The following is a 21,554-nucleotide window of genomic DNA, read 5'->3' as shown; positions in this document are numbered from 1 at the left end:
GTTACCTGTTACCTGTTACCTGTTACCTGTTACCTGTTACCTGTTACCTGTTACCTGTTACCTGTTACCTGTTACCTGTTACCTGTTACCTGTGCAATAAACCTAGTCAACTTCAGCTCTCCGTGTGGCATCGTCCCTCTGTCTTGTATTGTTACAACGACTCTATCAGAACTCTCACAATATGGCAATGCTGTGTGTGTGTTTCCCTCTTCACCTGTCGTTTCATAGTTCACAATAGCCAATCAGATCAAATCATGTGACTCATCCAGAGAAACCTGTTAAGCGAGATATACGGTGTTTGTGAGTTTAGCTCATTTGATTTCTTATTATACTCTTCTGTGAAGGAGAAAACACGATCCATTAACACAAAGAGAGAAACCGTAATATAGTTTTAATATTTGAGTTCACTGGATTGTTTACAGTTTTAACTGTTAGGGTTGAGGACTCGAGTCTCATGACTTGGACTTGGACTCGAGTCACAAGTTTGATGACTGTGACTTGACTCGACAAAATCAGAGAAGACTTGCGACTTGACCTTGACACCGATGACTTGTGACTGGAACACTACGAATCTGCAAGTCTTTTTAAACCAAACATCGAAGTTGTGATCACGGTCGACTGTTCTCTGGAGCGGATCACACAGGTAAGAGCTGAGCTGTGTTTGGCACTGGGTCAGAAAAAGCCTCGTCCATTGTGAGGCTGGCGCTTGTCATTTATGAAAACTGTGTTTTAAAACACATCATTTTGATTTCATATTTAAGACAATTATTCTGTAAATTAGACACAAATGCTATTAAACTAATAAAGAATATATAAAAAATACTTCTTTGGAGGCAGTAATTATAAACCTTTCAACCACACATTTTAGACGTTTTATTCATCTCAAACGAATCCAATTGTGTAGGAAATAATAGGTAGGGATGTCTACCTTAAAACGCAAAATAGATATACAGGTTTAAACATAACTATCTGAGAAAATCCACACGTCTGCACATGCATAGCATGAGACGGTCTGCTCAGCTGTTTCATGAATGAAAAAATATCTGTTTCATGTAACATGTCTAACAGCTAACAGAAGGTGTTTATGTGACTTGTTTGCTAGATTCCATGTATGTGACACCCTAAAGCAGGGCTAGTCAGCCGGCGGCCTGCGGGCCAAATGCGGCCCGCCAATCATCTTTACCTGGCGCGCCTTCACATTTCCAATAAGTGGAGAGACTTTTAAGAGTGGTGTGCTTTATGCGCTGAGATGACCCATCTTTGAGCTCCAAAACGCTGCTACATTCGATGCAAAAGTAATATTCATAACAATACTGACGTCTTATGAAGCGATTTGATTGGTCTGTCCAGAAAACTGCACTTTTAAGTGCGCAGGGCACATGAGTGCGATTGCAAGTTAGTCTTGAAGATGCGATAATAGCGTTCAGTTTTTTGCACAGATCAACTGATTATTTTTTATAACACGCCAGTGTAACGTCACAATGGGCAAGGATTATGTTAGTGCTGAAAATTTTAGCGTTTTTGACTTTCATTGATTTGAGTTTTATTACTTCAACCAAATACATCATAAATATCTTCTTGAAAAAACAATGCCACCCACATCTTGGATGGACTGGGGGGGGGGGATAAAATGCTTTTAGGAATATAAAATACAATTATAAAGACAAAATCGCATTTAATTAAATATCTTAAAAAGGCACATGCAATATCTGAGTGCATGTTTTAATATATGATCTAAAAGCAACGGCAACAAGAACAGTACAAAAGGAAGAAAATGCAATAAATAACAGAAATACAAAATTACAAAACAAATTAGGATATGGTCAAAAAGAACTGGCCCGCATCCCATTTATACTTTTAGAATCTGACCCTCAAGGAAAAGAAGTTAAAGACCCCTGCCCTAAACAATGTACACATTTTGTGTTTTGTGTTTTGTTTAATTTCCATATAAAATACAAGCAAAATAAAAAAGAATATATGTCAAATGTAACAGGAATTTGAAAACTGTCAAGTGCAAACCATTGTATGTTGCTGAGCGAACACGCGACTCTTATTTTGAAATGTAATTGAACACTCGCACAGCTGCGCCTGCGCGCTCATTGCTCATTGCTGGGAATGGGGAGCGTCACGGACACGTCTTCACCTGTCTCCTCAATCTTTCCTGTTTTTACAGGTATGACAACAACACTATACACACGAGTCATTTAATTACTATGCGTATGTTTATGATGCAAACATATTGCGTATTTATGTTCCGGTTTGTGAATGTATTGAAAACGTTTAGCTCGTCCTCCGCTTCGTGGATGCTGTGGAACGAACTTTTGTTATAAACAGTTGAAATGTATTTAATTTGATTCATACAGGCTCCAGTTACCAGGTTATTATGTTCTTTAAGTGTTTTTTTTCATATTATATTTGTGTTGAGTTCATTTGTGACATAAAACTAAAAGCACTTTTCCAGTTTCAAATAGACACTTTAGTTAATGCAGTTATATTTCCTGCCGATGCAGAAGAAAGACATAATGTTTATGTAAGATGATGGAAGATCTGATGATAAAATCAGTAACTTAAACGTTAACTGTGTGTTGTTTACATATATTTCTAACATGGTCAGTCATATGTGTGATGAGTTTATATGCACAAGATAACTATCACACTACAAGCCATCACGCTCTCTAAGATCTCTTCATTGTGTTTGTGTTTGTGATGTTTGTTGTGTTGTTGTTTTCAGCTGCAGTGAATGTGAAACATGAGTTCTGATGCAGATCGGGTGGATAGAGGATTTTCCTCCAACTCAAAAGACATCAGGTAACATACAAATATGACCAGAATATCCTTTTTAAACCTTTTTATGGACAGCGTATGAACCCTAGTCATTAAAAAAGTTTTTTAACAATACGTTATAATTATTGATCTTTATTATATTTACAGACCACACCAAACACAGGCTGGAGGTGAAGATGTGAAAACCCAACTGAAACCAAACATGACTGAGGTCTATAAATCAAATCTGAGAAAGAAGTTTGAGTGTTTGTGTGAGGGAATATCACATGAGAGAAACCCAACACTGCTGAATGAGATCTACACAGAGCTCTTCATCACAGAGAGTGAAAGTGGAGAAATCAGTAATGAACATGAGGTGAGACAGATTGAGACACAATCCAGGAGAACAGCAACAGAGGACACACCTATCAGATGCCACGACATCTTTAAAGCTTCACCTGCACAAGACAAACCCATCAGAAGTGTGCTGACAAAGGGAGTCGCTGGCATTGGAAAAACAGTCTCTGTGCAGAAGTTCATTCTGGACTGGGCTGAAGGGAAAGAGAATCAGGACATCCACCTCATATTTCCACTTCCTTTCAGAGAACTGAATCTGATGAAAGACAAACAACTCAGTCTTCTGGAGCTTCTTCATCTGTTCTTCCCAGAGACACAAGAAATGGAAATCTCCAGCGGTGAATATAAAGTGTTGTTCATCTTTGATGGTTTGGATGAGTGTCGTGTGTCTCTGGACTTTCACAGCAGCGTGAGGTTGTGTGATGTCAGTGAATCGGCCTCAGTGGACGTGATGCTGACAAACCTCATGAAGGGGAATCTGCTTCCCTCCGCTCTCATCTGGATCACCTCCAGACCAGCAGCAGCTGATCTCATCCCCTCTGAGTGTGTTGATCGAGTCACAGAGGTACGAGGCTTTACTGACAAACAGAAGGAGGAATACTTCAGCAAGAGAATCAGTGATGAGAGTCTGAACAACAGAATCATCTCACACCTGAAGTCATCCAGGAGCCTCTACATCATGTGTCACATCCCAGTGTTCTGCTGGATTTCAGCCACTGTTCTAGAGAGAATGTTGAGTGAAGCAGAGAGGGAAGGAGAGATCCCCAAGACTCTCACTCAGATGTACACACACTTCCTGATCATTCAGACAAACATCAAACATCAGAAGGACTATGAGAAGAATGATGAAGACATGATCTTCAAACTGGGCAAACTGGCTTTTGAGCAGCTTGTGAAAGGGAATGTGATCTTCTATGATGAGGACCTGAGAGAGTGTGGCATTGATGTAGCAGAAGCATCAGTGTACTCAGGACTGTGCACTCAGATCTTCAGAGAGGAGTTTGGCTTGTATCAGGGGAAAGTTTACTGCTTTGTTCATCTGACCATACAGGAACATCTAGCAGCTCTTTATGCTCACATCTCCTTCACAAACAACAACACAAATGTGTTCAATACAACTAACAAACCAACTCAAGGAGAGAATGTTTTGGTATCTGACATGTTACAGAGAGCTAAAGAGAAGCTTTCAATATCTGATCTGCATTCGAGAGCTGTAGATGAAGCTCTACACAGTAAAAATGGACATCTGGATCTTTTTCTCCGTTTTCTTCTGGGTTTGTCTTTGGAGTCTAATGAGAATCTTCTACGAGTTCTGATGACACAGACAGTAAGAAGCTCTCATGGCAATGAGAAAACAGTCGAGTATATCAAGAAGAATATCAAGAGCACTCGCTCTCCAGAGAAATCCATCAATCTGTTTCAGTGTCTGAATGAACTGGGAGATCGTTCAGTTGTAAAGGAAATTCAACAACATCTGAAATCTGGAGCATCAAGTGGAGTCAAACTCTCTTCATCTCAGTGGTCAGCTGTAGCTTTTGTGTTTTTGACATCACAACAGGAGCTGCAAGAGTTTAAACTGAAGGAATTTGTTCAACGAAACAAAGCTGAAAATCTCAAAATTCTGAAGAGGCTGCTGCCTGTGATTTGTGAATCCAGATCAGTTAAGTAAGTGTGAACAGTCACTTCACTCTTCATTGTTGTGAGGTTTTCTTTCTTTTTTTTAACTCACCCACATGACGTTAAACATGTTAAGAGAACTTCCGGCATCTTCGGAGCACAAATTAAGATATTTAGGTGACATCCGAGAGGCCTCCTCAAAGACATCATGATGTCAGTTTTTGCCAAGGTCTGGAAGAGTACTAAAGGCATCATTAAATTTGTCCGTCCGTGCATAGTGACTCAGTTGAATGTGAAGTGACGAGAATGTTTTATGTGCGAGAAACAAACCAAAATACAGACTTTAATGGATGTATTCTCCTCTGTCTAGTCAGTGTATGGCGGGCGTTCACGAGAGCACTTCTTCTTTGTCGTCGTCTTGGACGAGAGACGAGACCCATTCAGTTATTGCATTGTCATGAATGAAGATCTTTGTGAACGTGAATAATTAATATTCTAAAATGTTCAACATTATATTCAAGTAAACTATCAAGGCAGATTAATAAATGAAAGCGTGTTGTACAAGAACGTGTTACTATTGTCAGTGATGTAACTCATCGCCACGAAAACAGTTCATGTTTGTAAAATCACAAAATATAACTCAAACATTCAAGAAATGACATGGGTTGGTTGCACAAGATGGCTCCGGTGAGCTTCCGCAGACTTATTTCTTCAGTCGTATAACACGATCGAGTTGTTTTGGCTTAACAAAGTGCTCAGCAATGTAAAGAAGATCTGTCATATTGCGAATAGATTACTTTCTTTTTGTATTTAAAAAAACACCTGTATATGCTGGATAAAAATCCTCCTTTTCCCATACTGTGGCTGTGTCTCAATCCGCTCCCTTTTTAACCAGTCAGGGCACTGATCAGGCTGTCGGCCATTTTAAGCGTGTCTCAATCGCAAAATCTTTCCAGTGCACTGAAACGTTCGTTCCCTAAAATTCCCACAATGCAACGCATAAACCAGTGAGCATCCATGCTCCCTATGTTCCCTTACCGGAAATCACGTGACGACTTTTAAAGCAGTTTATCCGAAAATGCACGATCCAGCTCATTCAACTTCATGAAACGTGTTAGAAAGACAAACGCCTATTTTATTTTATGTATAAACAAGTTTAACTGCTTAAGTTAAATTTAATAATCGACCAAATGAATGCACGGATATGTAACTGAATCTTTTAAGTGTTTCTCATATATACTTCAACCAGTATTTAAAAAATAAAGTCAGAGAGATTCAGTATTGTGTTTTCAATGAAGTTGTATAAGTAAGAGATAGAGATTTAAATTGTTTATATATTTTTGTGTCGTTGTTTCCATATGTGTTAAACAGTATATTTATGTACTTTTGTTTTTGTCTTCTGTGTTGTGAACTGAGAGACTGAAGTGTGTGTTTCTGTTCTCTACAGATTAACTTATTGCAAGATCACAGATGAAGGTTGTGCCGCTCTGTCTTCAGCTCTGAGATCAAACCCCTCACACGTGAGACATCTGGATCTGTCTGAGAATAAATTTGGAGATTCCGGGCTGAAGCTGATCTCTGCTGTACTGGGGAATCCTCACTGTAAATTGGAAAAACTGGGGTACGGTCATCTCTGCGATACTCACACATGTACTGAACGTCAAATGTTTTTAACAAACACAGCAGAATGTAGATAATATAAATAAAGTCCAAAAAGCGATGGGATCACAAGACTTTGTGTTTGCTGTGGAGCGGCGGCTCAAAAATCTTTATTACAAAAAATCAAACCATAAAAGAAACCAGGCCTGTAGTCTTAAAGTTTCCATTAACATTTCTAACTAGGAATCTTATCTTAAGAGTGATTCAGAGCAACTATATAGCCTCTGTATATCTAGTATTTATTATTTACACAATCAAATATGTACAAAGGCAGATAAATGAGGCAGGAAGAGGATCCACATGCAGTTAGACATTTAATAAAGTGAAACAAAACCAAGAATAAAAATCAAGTAATCCATTAAACCAGAAACCAACATAGGCAACTTGGAACAACATTCAACAAATGACTGACCCCAGACAACCGAAACACAAGTGCTCGAATCCACAGAACTAATAAGATATAAAAACACACATGGGAGAACTAATTAACACAAAAAAACTACAAAAGGACTACAGACCCTGTGGCACAAACAGGAAGTAACATAAAAGCCCAAAATAATGGGAAACACAGAACAGATCGTGACAGATAAATCTAAGAAGAAGGAAAAAATGCTCCATTCTTTTTAGTTTTGCGGATTGCTGGCGTATCTATTTAAAGTCAATCGAAACGGAAGCCCTCTCAAAACCGACTTTCAAAAAACTGTAAATATGGTCACAAATGTAAAACTACAGAATAAGTGAATAAATGCAAATTTATGAAGAAAAACAGGAAAATCATTATTTAACATTATTTATCTGTTTATAAATATGCATTGGGGCTTGGAAACCAAATGATAGGAGATGCAGAATCACTGTAGCTGTAAGTAATTCTGAGATATAACGGCTGAAATACACCAATTTTTAATTGTTGTCTTTTTTAAACGAAAGAATTTCTAGGCTTGTTATGTGTCTGGAAATACAATAGATCTAAAGCCACATGTGTTATTTGCATTCTCAATATTTATGACCCAGTCTGTGAAATCCACGCTAAAGCCCAGAATCAAATGATGAGCATAAAAGTTTGATTTCAACCCTTAATTTCACTATAATTGATATCTTCTTTATTGTTCTCTACAGGTTGTGGATGTGTAATATCACAGCTGAAGGTTGTGCCGCTCTGTCTTCAGCTCTCAGATCAAACCCCTCACACCTGAGAGAACTGGATCTGTCTGGGAATAATGTTGGAGATTCAGGAGTGAAGCTGATCTCTACTGTACTGGGGAATCCTCACTGTAAACTAGAGATACTGAAGTAAGATCATCTCTCTGATAGTCACACATGTACTGGATCTTAGAGGCCGTTTACTGTTTAATGATCTTTGTGCGCTCACACCGTGTCTACACCGGACGAGACATGACAACCTGCTTGTTCTTAATAGGTTTGTCGCATTGCGCCGCAATATAATGGGTTCTAATGCGTTTATAATGTATTTTGCTGTTTCGTCACAAGTACAGCCAAAACAATATGCCTGGTTCCTGATACTGCTCGACTATGTATTAACGTTTCCCCAGAAAAATGTGGATTTGCTGCACCAATAAGACCAGCCGAGACACACTATTTAAATTTGTCAAACTTTAAACACACATATATGTCGACCAACGGTATTAAAAGGCACTTTTGGCTTATATCTCTGCTTGTGTATGTGCCAAGGCACGTCCTTTTCTTTACACAACAACATTGCCATCGACTAGCCTGGCGTGTATACCACAGCGTTTTTATCTGTGTTCCTGGATCTGTGGAAATGCAGAACGTTTTGATAACGCTGTCATGTGTACGTGAAACTCTTCAAAAACGTTTCAGTTTTTCATTGTGTAAACGTGGCCTTCGTAAAACATGCTCTATATTCATGTTCAGGGGCGGGTTGGGCTTGGTGTTTAGGAATGTCACAAAAAACAAACAGCCTTATAATTGTATTGTGATCGTCATTTGATAATAAAAATCAACATCATTTCTTTGACGATGATTGTCATTCAGTGTAATATGCTTTTCATTCATGACATTCCTGCTGATCTGAAAGACTGAAGTGTGTGTTATTGTTCTCTACAGGTTGTGGAAGTGTAAGATCGCAGATGAAGGTTGTGTTGCTCTGACTTCAGCTCTGAGATCAAACCCCTCACACCTGAGAGATCTGAATCTGTCTGGGAATAATATAGCAGATTCAGGATTGAAGCTTCTCTATGATCTTAAAGATGATCCACATTATAAACTAGAGACAGTGTGGTGAGTAAAACTCATTTAAATAAATGCTTCAACAGTTCAACAACTATAATAACTTTAAGTAAATGGTTTGAAGTTTTAAGACATTTTACATTTAGTCATTTAGCAGACGCTTGTATCCAAAGAATTCAGGGAGCAATAAGTGATATGTCATATTGTAGAGCAATAACACAATAGGTGCTAATACAAAAAACATCACATCTTGGTTCGCTCAGAAAATATTTCTACCCATCTTTACCCTTCTGTTTTTGGCCACTAAAAATAACAAAAATATGAATTAGTTTAAGCAAACCTCATATGTTTCATTATGTTTTTCTTTAATTTAAGCTTGACTGAAAAAATAACTATATTATGCAAAGACACGAGCACATATGAGTTAACAATAATAAAGTACAACAGTACATGTAAAGTGTGTCAATTACTCAATAAACTAAAATAAACAATAAAATAATTTGATGGCACAAGAATTCCTTGGGCAACATTGTGTAAAAGTGAATCATACATCAGGACTCATTACTGATTCATTTAGTGCTAATGTTTGTTACGAAGTGTTTCTAAAGTTTTCTCTTGATCTGACAGTGGTGATGTTCATCGAGTGACCATCTTTGTGTTTCTCTTTTAGGCCTGACAGATGACACTATGGTGTGTGTTTAAAGGCGTCTGTGTGACACACAATCAACACAGACTGAAGACACAATAACACTTCACACATTCAGTTGAATAATCCTGTGATACTGTAGTCTGAAGTGTAAATACGACAATATAGTCTAGAACAGCCAATATAAATCGGGGTATTTTATACTCGGCTCAACCAATCGGAATCAAGCACCAGAACTGACGGTTTTAGTTTATTTAGTAGGATTTAAAAAAAGTGAACCAAACTCTGAAAACGCAGTGAATCAAATGTTCTTCAACAGCCTGTTGGATATGAAAACTTCCACAGAATTAGGTCAAATCCCATCTTCTCAAGCTTCGCTTGCCGCTCTCTGATTCTGCGCATGTGGCAGGTGGTTACATACACTATGAAGAGATAAGATGCAAAACCCACTAAAAGCTACCAACGTCAAAAATCAGATTATGATATTAAGTGAATGCTATCCACACATAGTATAAGTTACTCAAATAACTTTACTTCAAAAGCCACTAAATAAATACTCTATATTTCAGACTGGTAGAGTTAAATGGAGGAAAAAAGTCAACTCACAGAGGGTTTTGCGTCTGAATTCTTCATATGGAACAGACTATGATTGAAAATGAAATGCAGTTTACGGTTAAAAGGAAGAGCAAATTGTCGAGTAACCTTCTCCAAAGTCTGTAAAAAGGACATTGGCTCAAAAACGTTCACACCCCAACAGTGTATTTGCTGATGAAATTGGTAAACTCGTCTCAAATAATATTAGGGAATAAATAATTCTTTCTTTTTTTGACAAATGGTATTTTATTTGACAATATAAATGACCGAAGTAATAGATGGAAATAAAAAATTATTGTTTTCACGTTTTGTTTCCCCTAAATACTTTATAAATGTTGCTAACCACGAGCCCCAAAGGTTTTCCACCAACAGATAATCTGTTTTATACATTTTTGAACACAGGGAAAACATATTCGTTCCCTTTCACTGTTTTCTTATCATATATAAGTTTTATTACAATATGAATATACCTTATGGTAGGGCTGCACTAGGGCAATCGTTATTGTTTATATTATTATCTGTGGTATTGTAACTGCGATTATAATTATTGATTTAAATGTACTTTGTGTGCTTTAAAATGTTTTAAACTTTTCTGTGACGCAAATGCACTCTGTATTAAACATTCTGCTCCTAAAACACTTGATGACTGTTCTATAGTCTCAACAGGTCAACATTTGACACATTCAAAATCATTCAAATCTATGCAATATCTCATATATCTGTTGTTTGTGACCGCTATAAATGGTCGCGCATCTGTAAAATTATATAAACGCGCAGATTACGCATCCATTGTCCAGGCACAATAAACCTGTGAATCAATGAAAACGTGTCATTTCTAGTCATGTAATTGTTTCTTTAGTGTAATGTACCGCAGCCGAGTGAGCAGTTTGGGAACCCTGAGAGTTGAAGTGGAAAATCGCAGCGCAATGGACGGACCTGAAGGGCATGTGTTCGGCCATTGTGCTAAATATCCTTTTCCCACAGAGATATTTAATCAATATTTGAAAATGACAACTGTGTTGGACTGAAACTTTTTTTTGATAAAATTCAGGCCCTGCAAGCTCTTGCAAATGATAGTCAAATTTTGGGAAGCATGTATAATGTAGGCCTACTTAACTTGCCAGACAGTCCATCTAAATTGGGAATGTCATTTTAGGATCTTTTTTATCATCATTTAAGTATCCATAAAGGAAAAAGATGAAAACACACATTGAAAGTACTGTAATTCAATTTTGTAAAATGTGTAAGAACTTTAAAAGATGATGAGAAGAGCAGAGATGAGACGAAATGGTGATAGAATAAATTATTGAATAATCTTAGTTGCGTTTCGACATCTAATTTGGCCCAATCCCCATTTTATTTTATACCCTTTTCCCCGTAAAACGGAGTGGCAAGGAGAAGGGTTGGAAATATTCCCCTAAGAAATGGAACATCACAACTACGCTGTTATAGGAGATATGGCAAAGTTTGTCCACAAACTTCCAAGATACCACCGTCAGCTGTGCAACTTGGTATTTGTACATCTTTATAGGGTTTTTTTTGTCACTGCTGAATTTGGGACCAGGAAATATGGTTTGAAGAAATGAGTCAAATTTCTACTCTTCACGTGGTTTTGGGTTTGATTTTTGCTAAACTAATAGTTAGCGACATCCAGCTGTGTATAATATTACATGCCAGGAAAAGCAGATTACAAGATTTGATTTGCCCATGTCTTTACATTATAAATCTATCTGAAAACCAATTTAATAAACATTTGATATGTGTCAAGCTGTTACAATATGAAAACAGCTTCAGAATACTTAAATGTAATGTATGTGTCGCCATTTGTTAAAGTGTCCTTAGAAATGTGTTGCTTGTTACATTAAAATTCTGGAAGCAGAAACATTCAAACAATGTTAAGATTGGATATTCCTAAGACTTTAGAAAGAGACAGATCATTTTGGTTTGTTTATTCATAATTCAAAGGTCATAAAAGAACAAAGTTACGTCCAACATCAAATAAAATCAAACCTGTAAAAATCAGCCTCACTCATGCTTCAGCAGAAAGTAGAAATACTTAAGTTCAGATGCTAAAAACATTTGAGAACCAATGTAATCAAGCATCATCATCTCAAACTAAACACAAGCAACAAACGGTTTCAAAGATCTCAGGCACTGAAAGACATATATTAAGGACCTCTTGTAACAAGAAGCAATAATTCAAACGGCCACAAAATCATCTTTAGTCTAAAGTTGCACTGCATCCACATTGAAGAAATCAGACTCTTAGTGTTAAGATTAAAAAAGGAAGACTTGAACTTGTCTCGCACACAAACACACTTTCTAACCTCCTCAGATAAATCTCCAATTAAACCATTGGTAAAAAACCTGATACTTTTCTTCTAGCGAGTCATTACTGTAGCGTCCACCTCTTACACGCTCTACAGACGTCTGTGCACAGCACAAAGCTTCTCGTGACATCACCGACGCTGTGTTTAGTCTACAGAGCGCAGGTGTTATTTATCTGTGTGCTTTGGTGTCTCTCATTGGTACTGCAGGTAGTTTTTGAGCGTCTGTGGCAGTGGCAAAGTCTGGATGTGATGAATCCGCTGTCGACCCAGAGCCTGCCGGGCCGCCCGTCTGCAGAGCTCCATCAGGGGCAGGGGTTCGGCTGTGGGCGGATCAAAGTTCAAGTTAGGGTCAAAGAGCAGGATGTCAGCATCCAGACACATTCTCAAACCTTAAAGGGAAAGTTCACCCAAAATTCTGTCGTTTATTCACCCTTATGTGGTTCAAAACTTGTATATGACTTATTTCAGTGGAACACAACTGAATATATTTGGAGAAATGTCTCGGTAGTTTTGTGTTCATAAAATGAAAGTCAATACGGATACAACATTCATCAGAGTATCTTGTGAAAGAAAACATGGAAAGCAACAGAAAAGTGAACAAAAAAAGGGTGAGATTATAATAATGTGAGAAATACGTACGGTCCAGTCCGTTGATGTAGGTCATGGTGACCTCGCAGTGACCCCACACCGCACTGACAATGGGGTACAGCCTCTTTCCTTTCAGCCCACGAAATGCTACGCCCAAGTAATTCCCGTCAGCGCAGAACCCAAGCGTTCCCTCGTCCATATCCAGCACCACCAGAATCTCCTCCGGCACGGAGAACGTCCCTTCCTCGTCCTCATCCTCGATGAATTTAGGGTAAGATTGCACAGGTCCACTCTGACTCTTCCTGTCATGATAAAGTCTGCCGCGGCCCAAATCCCAGCCCCACGACTCTGCGTCGCTGCCAACCATGGCACAATACCCCACAGCCCTTAAAGAAGCCAGAGAGGTGGCGACACCGACCACAGCGTGTGTGCCACGCTGCCGCACGGGCCAGCGGAGGGTCCAAGCGTGAAGCCCGCGGGTGAAGCCCACTTTTCCCCGTACGCAGTCAGTGCTCTGGGCCACCGGGTGGCGGTGGAACGTGAGGCGATCATCGTCTTTGATGAACAGGTTGAGGGAGCGGTCATCTGGGTTCCAGGCTTGGTGAAGCTGAACGTCCGGTCCCGCCGGTGGCATATCCAAGAGCATCTCCAGACGGGGAGGTAGTGGGTCCCCGCGGCTACGGAGCGATGCACATGCCGGTCGGTAAGCCAGCTCACCTGTCTCCGGCTCATCTGCAGTCTTCACACCCGACACCCTCTGCCCCATCACGGCCCGGACACGGGCATCAACAACAACAGCCGGGGTTACCTCATGAGCAGGACGGAAAATAATGTGTCAGCCAATCAGACGAGGCAATACGGCTCCATGTCAGAGGAGCGGTCCAGGCTGGAGAGAGAGAGAAAATGTTAGGACAAGTTTCAAAGCATCAAAACAAACACGCATTTTTAAATAACACACACAACAATAAACCTTTAGAAAGAGGCTTTGGAGAAGGTTCTCTGGCCTGAAATGAGTTTTCACAGCATCCGACTGTCACACTCCACTGGGATATCAAGAGAAATCACAGTGAACCTGCGAAGAGCGCAGATTCACAGGAACGTGTAGATCGGATGTAAATATTCCCTCAAGAGCTACAAAGAAAGAACCTATAGAACGTTCTTCCTCACAGAATCAATGACAGAAACATGCAAAAAATACCAGCAAGAGCAAACCCAGACTGTGCTGAAGTCAGTCCAGGAACAAATTTCCACTAAAGGCCTCAGATAAAGACCCTGACATTTCATATCAGCACTTCTGTTACAGACACATGATCCCAAGAAGTTACTTACTTACAGAAAACAACAACAAAAGAGCATACCAGTCTAAAACCAACACAATTCTGACATATACTAAACTACACACATACAAATATATATTGTTCAAACTCGATTCAACAAACAAAAACAATAAATGGAAACAATAATCATGACTACACAAGATAAAACATTATCAGAGTGTGATCTTATTCTCCATGCATCGTCTCCTTCAACAAAGAGCAAGAAAAACACAAATAGTGAAATGAAACAAACCGAAGCACAAAAAAGACACGCTTCTCCTGTCGTCCCTCTCCAACACTCCTCACTCACGCTCACATGATGGTGAAACGCTGAAAGAAACTCTGGTGTAAGTGTGAATAACTGAGCAAACACTCACCTTCTAGATCACACCAGCACTGCAGAAAGATCTGCCACGGCGATTCGTTTTATACACTTCTGCAACCTCTGAATTTCTTCAGAAAACCCCTACATGTGCAGAAAGAGACAGGATTTTGTTCTCCACAGTTCGTGGGTGAAAATAAGGTTGTCATTTTTGTTTAAATTAATTCATACCAATTCCACCCTTTAATAAGTATTACATTTATTTAAAGAAATTATTCACCGTTGTCAGCCATAAACAAGCAAACTAAAAGCAGTCAGCAACTAGTGAAGTTCAAAAGGTCAACATCGGGTCAATGATAAATGAAAGACCCCTGCAGCAACATTCTGATGTTTGCGTTTCCGTGACAACCGCGTCCTCTGTTTGAACTCAATGCACCAAAACCAGACTGAGATTTTAAAAGAGGAACCTGGCGCTTCCTACTTCTCTCTCGTTCTGGGCATGATCACAACAGCGATCCGTGTGCTCGTGGGACCTCAGCTGAAGGGGAAATGATAGTTATAAACTATAAATATAACTGCACAGAACTTGTGTCCAGAGCCGGTCTGGATCACGAGGGGATTCAGTCGAGCGGCCGGTCAAAACTTCATCAAGGTTAAAATTGTTTGTATGTGACTTCTCATGACATGTATGAGCGTCACTGTACACATACAGATTTAGTGTTTAAAATAAATAATAATAAAATAAACAACATATGCCTCTAATAAACCTCTTTATGTGCAGACATGCATACAGTAGCCTACACGTGTGTGTCAAATACACGTTTGTGTGTGTGTCTGTCTGTCTGTCCGAGTGCTTGTTTGCATAAGGGTTAGACCAAAGTATTTATAATGAATAACGAACATATGCAAATTCTATAAGGGAAAGGGCCGTGATTACAAAAGACGTTTGACACGTCAGACAAAGAGAATGAAAGAAACTTTTGCTGACGAGTCGTTCAGCGTGTCATTGTTTTACTGATTCGTTCATATATTTCACCGAATCTGTGCCAGATAAACACAACGTGATGAGTTTATCTCCGAACCTCCTTCAATATCGACCTTTAATCATAAACGTGATGAAAAACGCGACACAAACGCGTTTACACTGCTGAAACGCTTGTTTGTGAGCGCATCGCGATGACACGACATCTGTCAGATGGTCTTGAAACGAGGCTTTGAAAAACGCCGCACGGAAACGATGTGTATAAAAATGCTACATTGTATCAACACAAACAAACCAGCCACGCGCTGGAACTACTTACTCTCGCGAGAATCCCACGCAGCTTCGGTTCGAACAAAGACGCGCTTCTCGGGTTGCTGTGGGTTTGTGCCGCTCTACAGCGCGCGGTATAGAAATACTATCACGTATTAAAACAAACTTTAGCGAGAAACTATCGTGACTGCGTGTCGTCGTTCGCTTCCAGCGGGGAGGAGCTCGACGCGCGTACGGCCTTTGTTCCGCGGGATGTTTTGTGGGCGACGTCACGCGAAGCCGGCGAGCGCTGATTGGTCACGTCGGCGCGTGGGCGGTGAAGAGTCAACAGAGTCACTATTAGACTAGACTTGAATAAATTAACAGATATTTTGTAAAACACTTGTGGTTAAATACCAATTAAAAGTGTTTTTTTACTTTAAATGAACTTGCTGCTTTTATTATTAGTATCTATATTCTTTTTGTTTTTACATACACTTAAAAACTGGGGAAATTCTATTGTATATTTTTGTTTTGTATTCTGCTTTGTCTTTTGTATGGTGCAGAACAATTTTCTGAAAGGATAATACATTTATATCATCATATCATAAAAACAATTAAGAAAAGGAAACCATGTAGTTTGCTTTGCCACAGTAACCATGATTTAACCTTGGTATTTAATAATCAATCCCCCAAAATGGAAAATGGTCGTGCTTACTACACTTTAACTAAAAAGGTTCGTTTTTGTAAGTTTCATTATAGAGCACATATATTAAATAAGATTTTGTATTATTCATTATTATCTCCTGTAATTGAATAGTCGTTTACTTTCAGCAATCGCAGCTCTGTGCTACACAACCACAGACTGAATTTAATAAGCAAACAGAACGTTTATTTTATTACATCATAATTACAAAGCGAAGCCTTACAGACTTCTAAACATAACAGAAATGTGTTTTCTTTTATGGTAAATAAAAAAACAAGAAAGTGCATTCATAATAACATGTTGATGACACGCTTTAGCTTGATTACAGGTCCTTCTGAATTCTTTCCTTGCCTGAGATTGTGACCGATGAACCTGCTGCGATCCCGAATGCAGGATATAGTGGTTCGGTGAAAGTGGTCACGACTCTGTGTAATAGGGTCATTGTATCAGAGATTTTGTAGAAGGCCAAAAGTCCGGCCCTGTGATCCAGATACACACCTATTCTAGAAGCAGCAGGGACATGCACCTGGGCTTTACCGTGTACAAAACAGAAATTCTTCCCATCATAGCCCATTCTCCAGGATTTCTTGTTGAAGCCTAGTCGACAGTCATAACCGCCTCCTTTCCGACCAATTCCTTTATAGGAAACTGCCACGGACCAATTGTCCCCACGGCACTCGACTTCCCAGTAACAACGGCCACGCAAACCCTCTCTGCACATGACATGGCCATAATGATCGAACCGCTCAGGGTGGTCAGGATACGCCACAGTCATGTTAATATTAGACACCGTCACATTTCCGTCTGACAATATGAGATCGCTGTTTACAGTGTTTAGGTCCAGGTGTAGCTCACAAAAATCTAACGATAAACAAATATAAAACATTAAAACACTGGCACAATGTAGTTCTGTACTTATTGCATCCAAATGGATGTTCGTGAATTGTGTGTTCGTGGTGAAGTCAATAATAGCAAGCAAAGCTCAACTCACATTTAAAAAATTCACTTCGAATTTTAGGTTGTGATAGGTGCACAATGTGAACATTTGAGACTGAGGAGACAAACAAAATAACATATTTACCAAAATACTACCCTTAATATAAAACAGTAAAATTAAATGAATATTTTTATCATGCAAAATATGTTCAGACCTTCTTGAGATATTTTGTCTGTTTCCTGCAGACAGACATCTTCCAAAGCCTTTTTGATTGTTGAGATTGAAATGTCTTTAAATGACAGATGAGTGTGCTGGGTGATGCTGGGAAGATTTTGAACTATGGGTACAGCACACACAGACTGAAAACTCTGCAATAGAACAGATAATTCAGCATTACTTTATATTCTTAACAGGAAACGAACACTTAAAATATCACCGTTTTGACATTTCACAAATATCGTCACAAAATAATTGTATTACCTTCACAAAGTGGACCTGATCATCTGTATTAAGAAGCTTGTTGATCTCTGTATCTCTTTGTCTGAGGTCTACCAGCTCTTGATCCAGCTGTCTGTTAAGATCTTCAGCTCGATCCATCTCAGCTTTCTCCTGAGCAGTGATCCGCTCTTTAACCTGGGAGCATTTCTTTTGAAGAAACCGGATGTGCTCCATAAAGACTGTTTCACTGTTTTCCATGGCCTCTTGAGCTGAGCTCTGTTGAAGACAAAAATCAAAAACAACATCAATTGGATGGTACCTAACAGTTACTGACTAAGATGTAATTTGGCCTTTCCATGCTGGTACTCACTTTAAAAGTCTTTACAACCTCACTGAGTTCCTGTTTACCTCTCTCTCGATCATGGATCATCTTTATGCATGTCACCTTTGTCGTTTGCAACACTTTCTAAAAATGCAAACATACAAAGATTCGAAGCTAAAAATACTAATCTTACATATTAACATTAATCATTTGCATTCACTACCTTTTTCTTCGTCCATTCAGATTCCACCGATACCACACTGTGGCCTTTATGATCGTCAATCATGCACAAATAGCAAATGCACTGGTCGTCATCCTGACAGTAAATCTCCATTAGTTTTCCATGACGAACACACACGTTCTCTTGAACTTGTGTGGTGGCTTTGACCAGTTTGTGCTTCATGAGCAGACAGGACATGACGGCTCTGTTCTTCTCTGTAGTGCAAACGTCACACTCCACACAAGAGTTCGAGTTCTCCTGAGAGCATGAAGCGGCGTGTAGAGACGTCTTCTTCAGCTTCTCCATCATCTCAGATAAAAGAGTGTTTTTCTTCAGCAGAGGTCTCTGAGTGAAGCTCTCTCTGCATTGAGGACAGCGGTACGGCGGTCTCTGCTCCTTCTGACCCCAGCAGTCATTGATGCACATCAGACAATAACTGTGTCCACATGGAATAGTCACGGGCTCCTTCAGAGGATCCAAACAGATCGAACACATGAACTGCTCGTGATGTTCACTTTCTGCCATTTCTGTGTCCTAATGGATACCTTTAATACAAACTGTTCAGATATACATTTAAAAGCATTACAATTGAACCTTATTGGTTTTGACAATATCACAATTGTTCAAACAGAATGACAAAAAACAAGTATTTATATGTAAGGATGTGGTTTCCTACAAAGACTTTTTGTGAGTTAATATAAAAAGGGCAAGCTAATACTTTACCCACTGCCATCAGCAGGTATATATTTTATTGTTTCGTTCATTAGATACGGTTTGTATAAAGTTGTTACCTGTAACGACAGGCTTTTAAAACGACTCCGATGTTTCGTCCGGAATCAAAGCAGTGCAGAGATTTCATTCACTTCCTGTTCGTCAGAGCGCACGTGCCACCAGCAGATGTCGCCAGAGTGAGAATCTCTCATACATCTATACTATATTTCATATGTAAAAGACTCAGTCTGGGTCCGAAATTGCACACCGTGACAGTACAGTACGTACTGAATTTGAATACGTACCTAACTATCGGCCGTTAAAACAGTACGTTTTATATCGCACGAGTGGGATTATGACTACATTTCGGACATACTACGTCCGCCATGTTTTATGGTCATGTGACCCATATGCTCTTTGACCCATGACGTATTAACAACAACCTCACGTGAGCGTTGTTAAAGTTGTCACTCAACTGCAATTTAATTTTAAACTTAAAAAAATCTCTTTTGCTCATAAACAATAAAAAAAAATTAAAGTTGTTAAAATTTATGCAGACGTTTTTTTCCATGTAATATCCCGTCTATTTTTATGGATGCTCTTTTGTTTAAATATTGTTTTATATATATATATATATTATTATAATTTTTTGTGAATTTAGAATGTGTCCATAGTAAAGAGGATAAATACTTGCTGTTGTTTTCTGTATTTATTTATTATCTTTTTTGTCTTTACTATTTATTATTATTTATTAATCTTTTTTTTCTCTTTTCCTCTTTGTATGATCTGTGTAATATTGCCACTTCAAAAGATTTCTTTGAATAAAAAAATTAATAAAAAAAGTTGTTAAAATTTATGCAGACGTTTTTTTCAATGTAATATCCCGTCTATTTTTATGGATGCTCTTTTGTTTAAATATTGTTTTATATATATATATATATATATATATATATATATTATAATTTTTTTGTGGATTTAGAATGTGTCCATAGTAAAGAGGATAAATACTTGCTGTTGTTTTCTGTATTTATTTATTATCTTTTTTGTCTTTATTATTTATTATTATTTATTAATCTTTTTTTTCTCTTTTCCTCTTTGTGTGATCTGTGTAATATTGCCACTTCAAAAGATTTCTTTGAATAAAAAAATAAATAAAAAAAGTTGTTAAAATTTATGCAGACGTTTTTTTCAATTTAATATCCCGTCTATTTTTATGGATGCTCTTTTGTTTAAATATTTATATATATATATACATATATATATATATATATATATATATATATAATTTTTTGTGGATTTAGAATGTATCCATAGGAAAGAGGAGAAATATTTGCTGTTGTTTTCTGTATTTATTTATTATCTTTATTATTTATTATTATTTTTTATTAATCCTTTTTTTATTTTCCTCTTTGTGTGATCTGTATAATATTGCCACTTTCAAAGATTTCTTTGAATAAAAAAATAAAAAAGTTGATAAAAATATTATTTCGGCCCGATAAATTCCTTTATTGGCACTTAAATCCGCCTTAAAGTTTTCCGCTATAATTATTTGATTTACTGGACCGTTGCTCAGCTCCCGTGGCATCATGGGATAGATAAGTGTCCGTCCGATCCACGAATCTCGGCGGAGCATACTGAGGTTTCGGACATGACTCATACTCATCGTAAAAGCGCGTGCTAGCGACCCCTGCTGGTGGAAATGCTGTAGCTGCAACGAAAACTTTAAAATAATAAACCACGCTTGAATATTTGTGCGTTTTAGTGTTTTAAGTTTTATAAGTATAGGGCATTGTGTCATCAGTCAAAATAATTTAAATGTTGTACTTTAAGGTCTTGACATGATTTTTGTACATTTCGTTTTAAACCATACGCGTTACTGTTTGATACAGTATGGTAACATCACGGTTGATGAATTAAACAACATTATTACATTATTCCCTATTCTTGTAACTATTTTAGTACATGATCTTGCTCTAATCTTTAAATAATATTACATCCAACATCTATTTTTTAGTTTGCGTGTATAAATGTGTTTTTAAAGAGCACTTTTAATGTTTCTCACATATACTGAATACATGTATATACCCCGATCTGGCATACTGACCACCTTCCTAATATTGCTATTGTGACCATTACAATTCAATGTTTATTTCAACTAAATCAAACCCCAGGAGTGACAAATTCGGAAAAACGGTCTGACATTATAGGAAAACTGTGGTTAACACATACAACATATTCCGATTTTTTTATAAAAACATGTACAAATATTATAACTGTGTTACTCGAAAGTGAATATGAACTTGTTTTATTTGCTAGTCGTTTAAAGTTTGAGAAGGTTGGTGGTGGTGACGTTGATATGGAAATAAAGTACTCTGTTTATATCCTCGTGTTAGTTTTTCACTTCTTCGGTCGATTTTATTTCGGCGATTACTTCCGGGTTAGCCTACAAAATACGTCATTTTTGTTGCAGCGCAAGAAGAGGGCACTGACTGAACCTGTCGGGACAAATATAAAGTCTGCGTACAAGACGGAGAAGGAGGTTAAGAGAACTCATCAAACTATCCTTATACAGGTAAGTACACGATAGAG

The 21,554-nt window shown here is 38.2% G+C and overlaps 3 protein-coding genes across 15 annotated transcripts; 1 reads left to right on the top strand and 2 right to left on the bottom strand.

Moving 5' to 3' along the window:
* The first annotated feature begins 263 nt into the window (after positions 1-263).
* LOC306908589 (protein NLRC3-like) lies at positions 264-10,743 on the top strand. Of its 3 annotated transcripts, XM_079481608.1 has the most exons (8): positions 2,102-2,173; positions 2,732-2,808; positions 2,932-4,785; positions 6,185-6,358; positions 7,513-7,686; positions 8,482-8,655; positions 9,275-9,294; positions 10,704-10,743. In XM_079481608.1, exons 2-7 carry the CDS (start codon positions 2,750-2,752, stop codon positions 9,285-9,287), a joined length of 2,448 nt encoding a protein of 815 aa, XP_079337734.1. In that variant the 5' UTR covers positions 2,102-2,173; positions 2,732-2,749; the 3' UTR covers positions 9,288-9,294; positions 10,704-10,743. The 3 variants fall into 3 exon arrangements, with proteins under 3 accessions (XP_079337733.1, XP_079337734.1, XP_079337732.1); XM_079481607.1 differs by lacking the exons at positions 2,102-2,173; positions 10,704-10,743 and adding an exon at positions 264-643 and having other exon boundaries at positions 9,275-10,680; XM_079481606.1 differs by lacking the exon at positions 10,704-10,743 and having other exon boundaries at positions 9,275-10,675.
* A 947-nt stretch (positions 10,744-11,690) lies between these two features.
* spsb4b (splA/ryanodine receptor domain and SOCS box containing 4b) lies at positions 11,691-15,967 on the bottom strand. 5 transcript variants are annotated; one of them, XM_079481623.1, is made up of 5 exons: positions 15,702-15,967; positions 14,456-14,544; positions 13,733-13,893; positions 12,814-13,648; positions 11,766-12,494 (listed from the first exon to the last, which is right to left on the bottom strand). In XM_079481623.1, exons 4-5 carry the CDS (start codon positions 13,526-13,528, stop codon positions 12,367-12,369), a joined length of 843 nt encoding a protein of 280 aa, XP_079337749.1. In that variant the 5' UTR covers positions 13,529-13,648; positions 13,733-13,893; positions 14,456-14,544; positions 15,702-15,967; the 3' UTR covers positions 11,766-12,366. The 5 variants fall into 5 exon arrangements, with proteins under 5 accessions (XP_079337748.1, XP_079337749.1, XP_079337751.1 ...); XM_079481625.1 differs by having other exon boundaries at positions 11,786-12,494; positions 13,733-13,908; positions 15,702-15,885; XM_079481624.1 differs by having other exon boundaries at positions 11,798-12,494; positions 13,733-13,834.
* A 412-nt stretch (positions 15,968-16,379) lies between these two features.
* On the bottom strand, positions 16,380-19,396 carry LOC306908592 (E3 ubiquitin/ISG15 ligase TRIM25-like). 7 transcript variants are annotated; one of them, XM_079481612.1, is made up of 8 exons: positions 19,271-19,373; positions 19,046-19,186; positions 18,258-18,811; positions 18,083-18,178; positions 17,755-17,988; positions 17,489-17,642; positions 17,329-17,388; positions 16,380-17,198 (listed from the first exon to the last, which is right to left on the bottom strand). In XM_079481612.1, exons 3-8 carry the CDS (start codon positions 18,777-18,779, stop codon positions 16,660-16,662), a joined length of 1,605 nt encoding a protein of 534 aa, XP_079337738.1. In that variant the 5' UTR covers positions 18,780-18,811; positions 19,046-19,186; positions 19,271-19,373; the 3' UTR covers positions 16,380-16,659. The 7 variants fall into 7 exon arrangements, with proteins under 7 accessions (XP_079337738.1, XP_079337737.1, XP_079337739.1 ...); XM_079481615.1 differs by having other exon boundaries at positions 16,505-16,762; positions 16,836-17,198; positions 19,046-19,396; XM_079481616.1 differs by lacking the exon at positions 19,271-19,373 and having other exon boundaries at positions 16,505-16,762; positions 16,836-17,198; positions 18,258-18,799; positions 19,046-19,126.
* Between the last annotated feature and the right edge of the window lie 2,158 nt (positions 19,397-21,554).

Source organism: Barbatula barbatula (genome assembly GCF_947034865.1).
Source record: "Barbatula barbatula genome assembly, chromosome: 19".
NCBI lineage: Eukaryota > Metazoa > Chordata > Actinopteri > Cypriniformes > Nemacheilidae > Barbatula > Barbatula barbatula.
This window is presented reverse-complemented; position numbering and strand designations above follow the sequence as displayed.

Bases quoted from the DNA above. Each gene is read 5' to 3' on its own strand.
- LOC306908589 (XM_079481608.1), top strand. From the start codon at position 2,750: ATGAGTTCTGATGCAGATCGGGTGGATAGAGGATTTTCCTCCAACTCA. The intron at 2,809-2,931 runs GTAACATACAAA...TTATATTTACAG, and splicing joins TCCAACTCAAAAGACATCAG to ACCACACCAAACACAGGCTG. The intron at 4,786-6,184 runs GTAAGTGTGAAC...TGTTCTCTACAG, and splicing joins TGTGAATCCAGATCAGTTAA to ATTAACTTATTGCAAGATCA.
- spsb4b (XM_079481622.1), bottom strand. From the start codon at position 13,528: ATGGGGCAGAGGGTGTCGGGTGTGAAGACTGCAGATGAGCCGGAGACA. The intron at 12,495-12,813 runs GTACGTATTTCT...ATCCGCCCACAG, and splicing joins CTACATCAACGGACTGGACC to CCGAACCCCTGCCCCTGATG.
- LOC306908592 (XM_079481611.1), bottom strand. From the start codon at position 18,779: ATGGCAGAAAGTGAACATCACGAGCAGTTCATGTGTTCGATCTGTTTG. The intron at 17,643-17,754 runs GTAATACAATTA...GTTCTATTGCAG, and splicing joins ATCAGGTCCACTTTGTGAAG to AGTTTTCAGTCTGTGTGTGC. The intron at 17,389-17,488 runs GTCTGAACATAT...TTGTCTCCTCAG, and splicing joins AGACAAAATATCTCAAGAAG to TCTCAAATGTTCACATTGTG.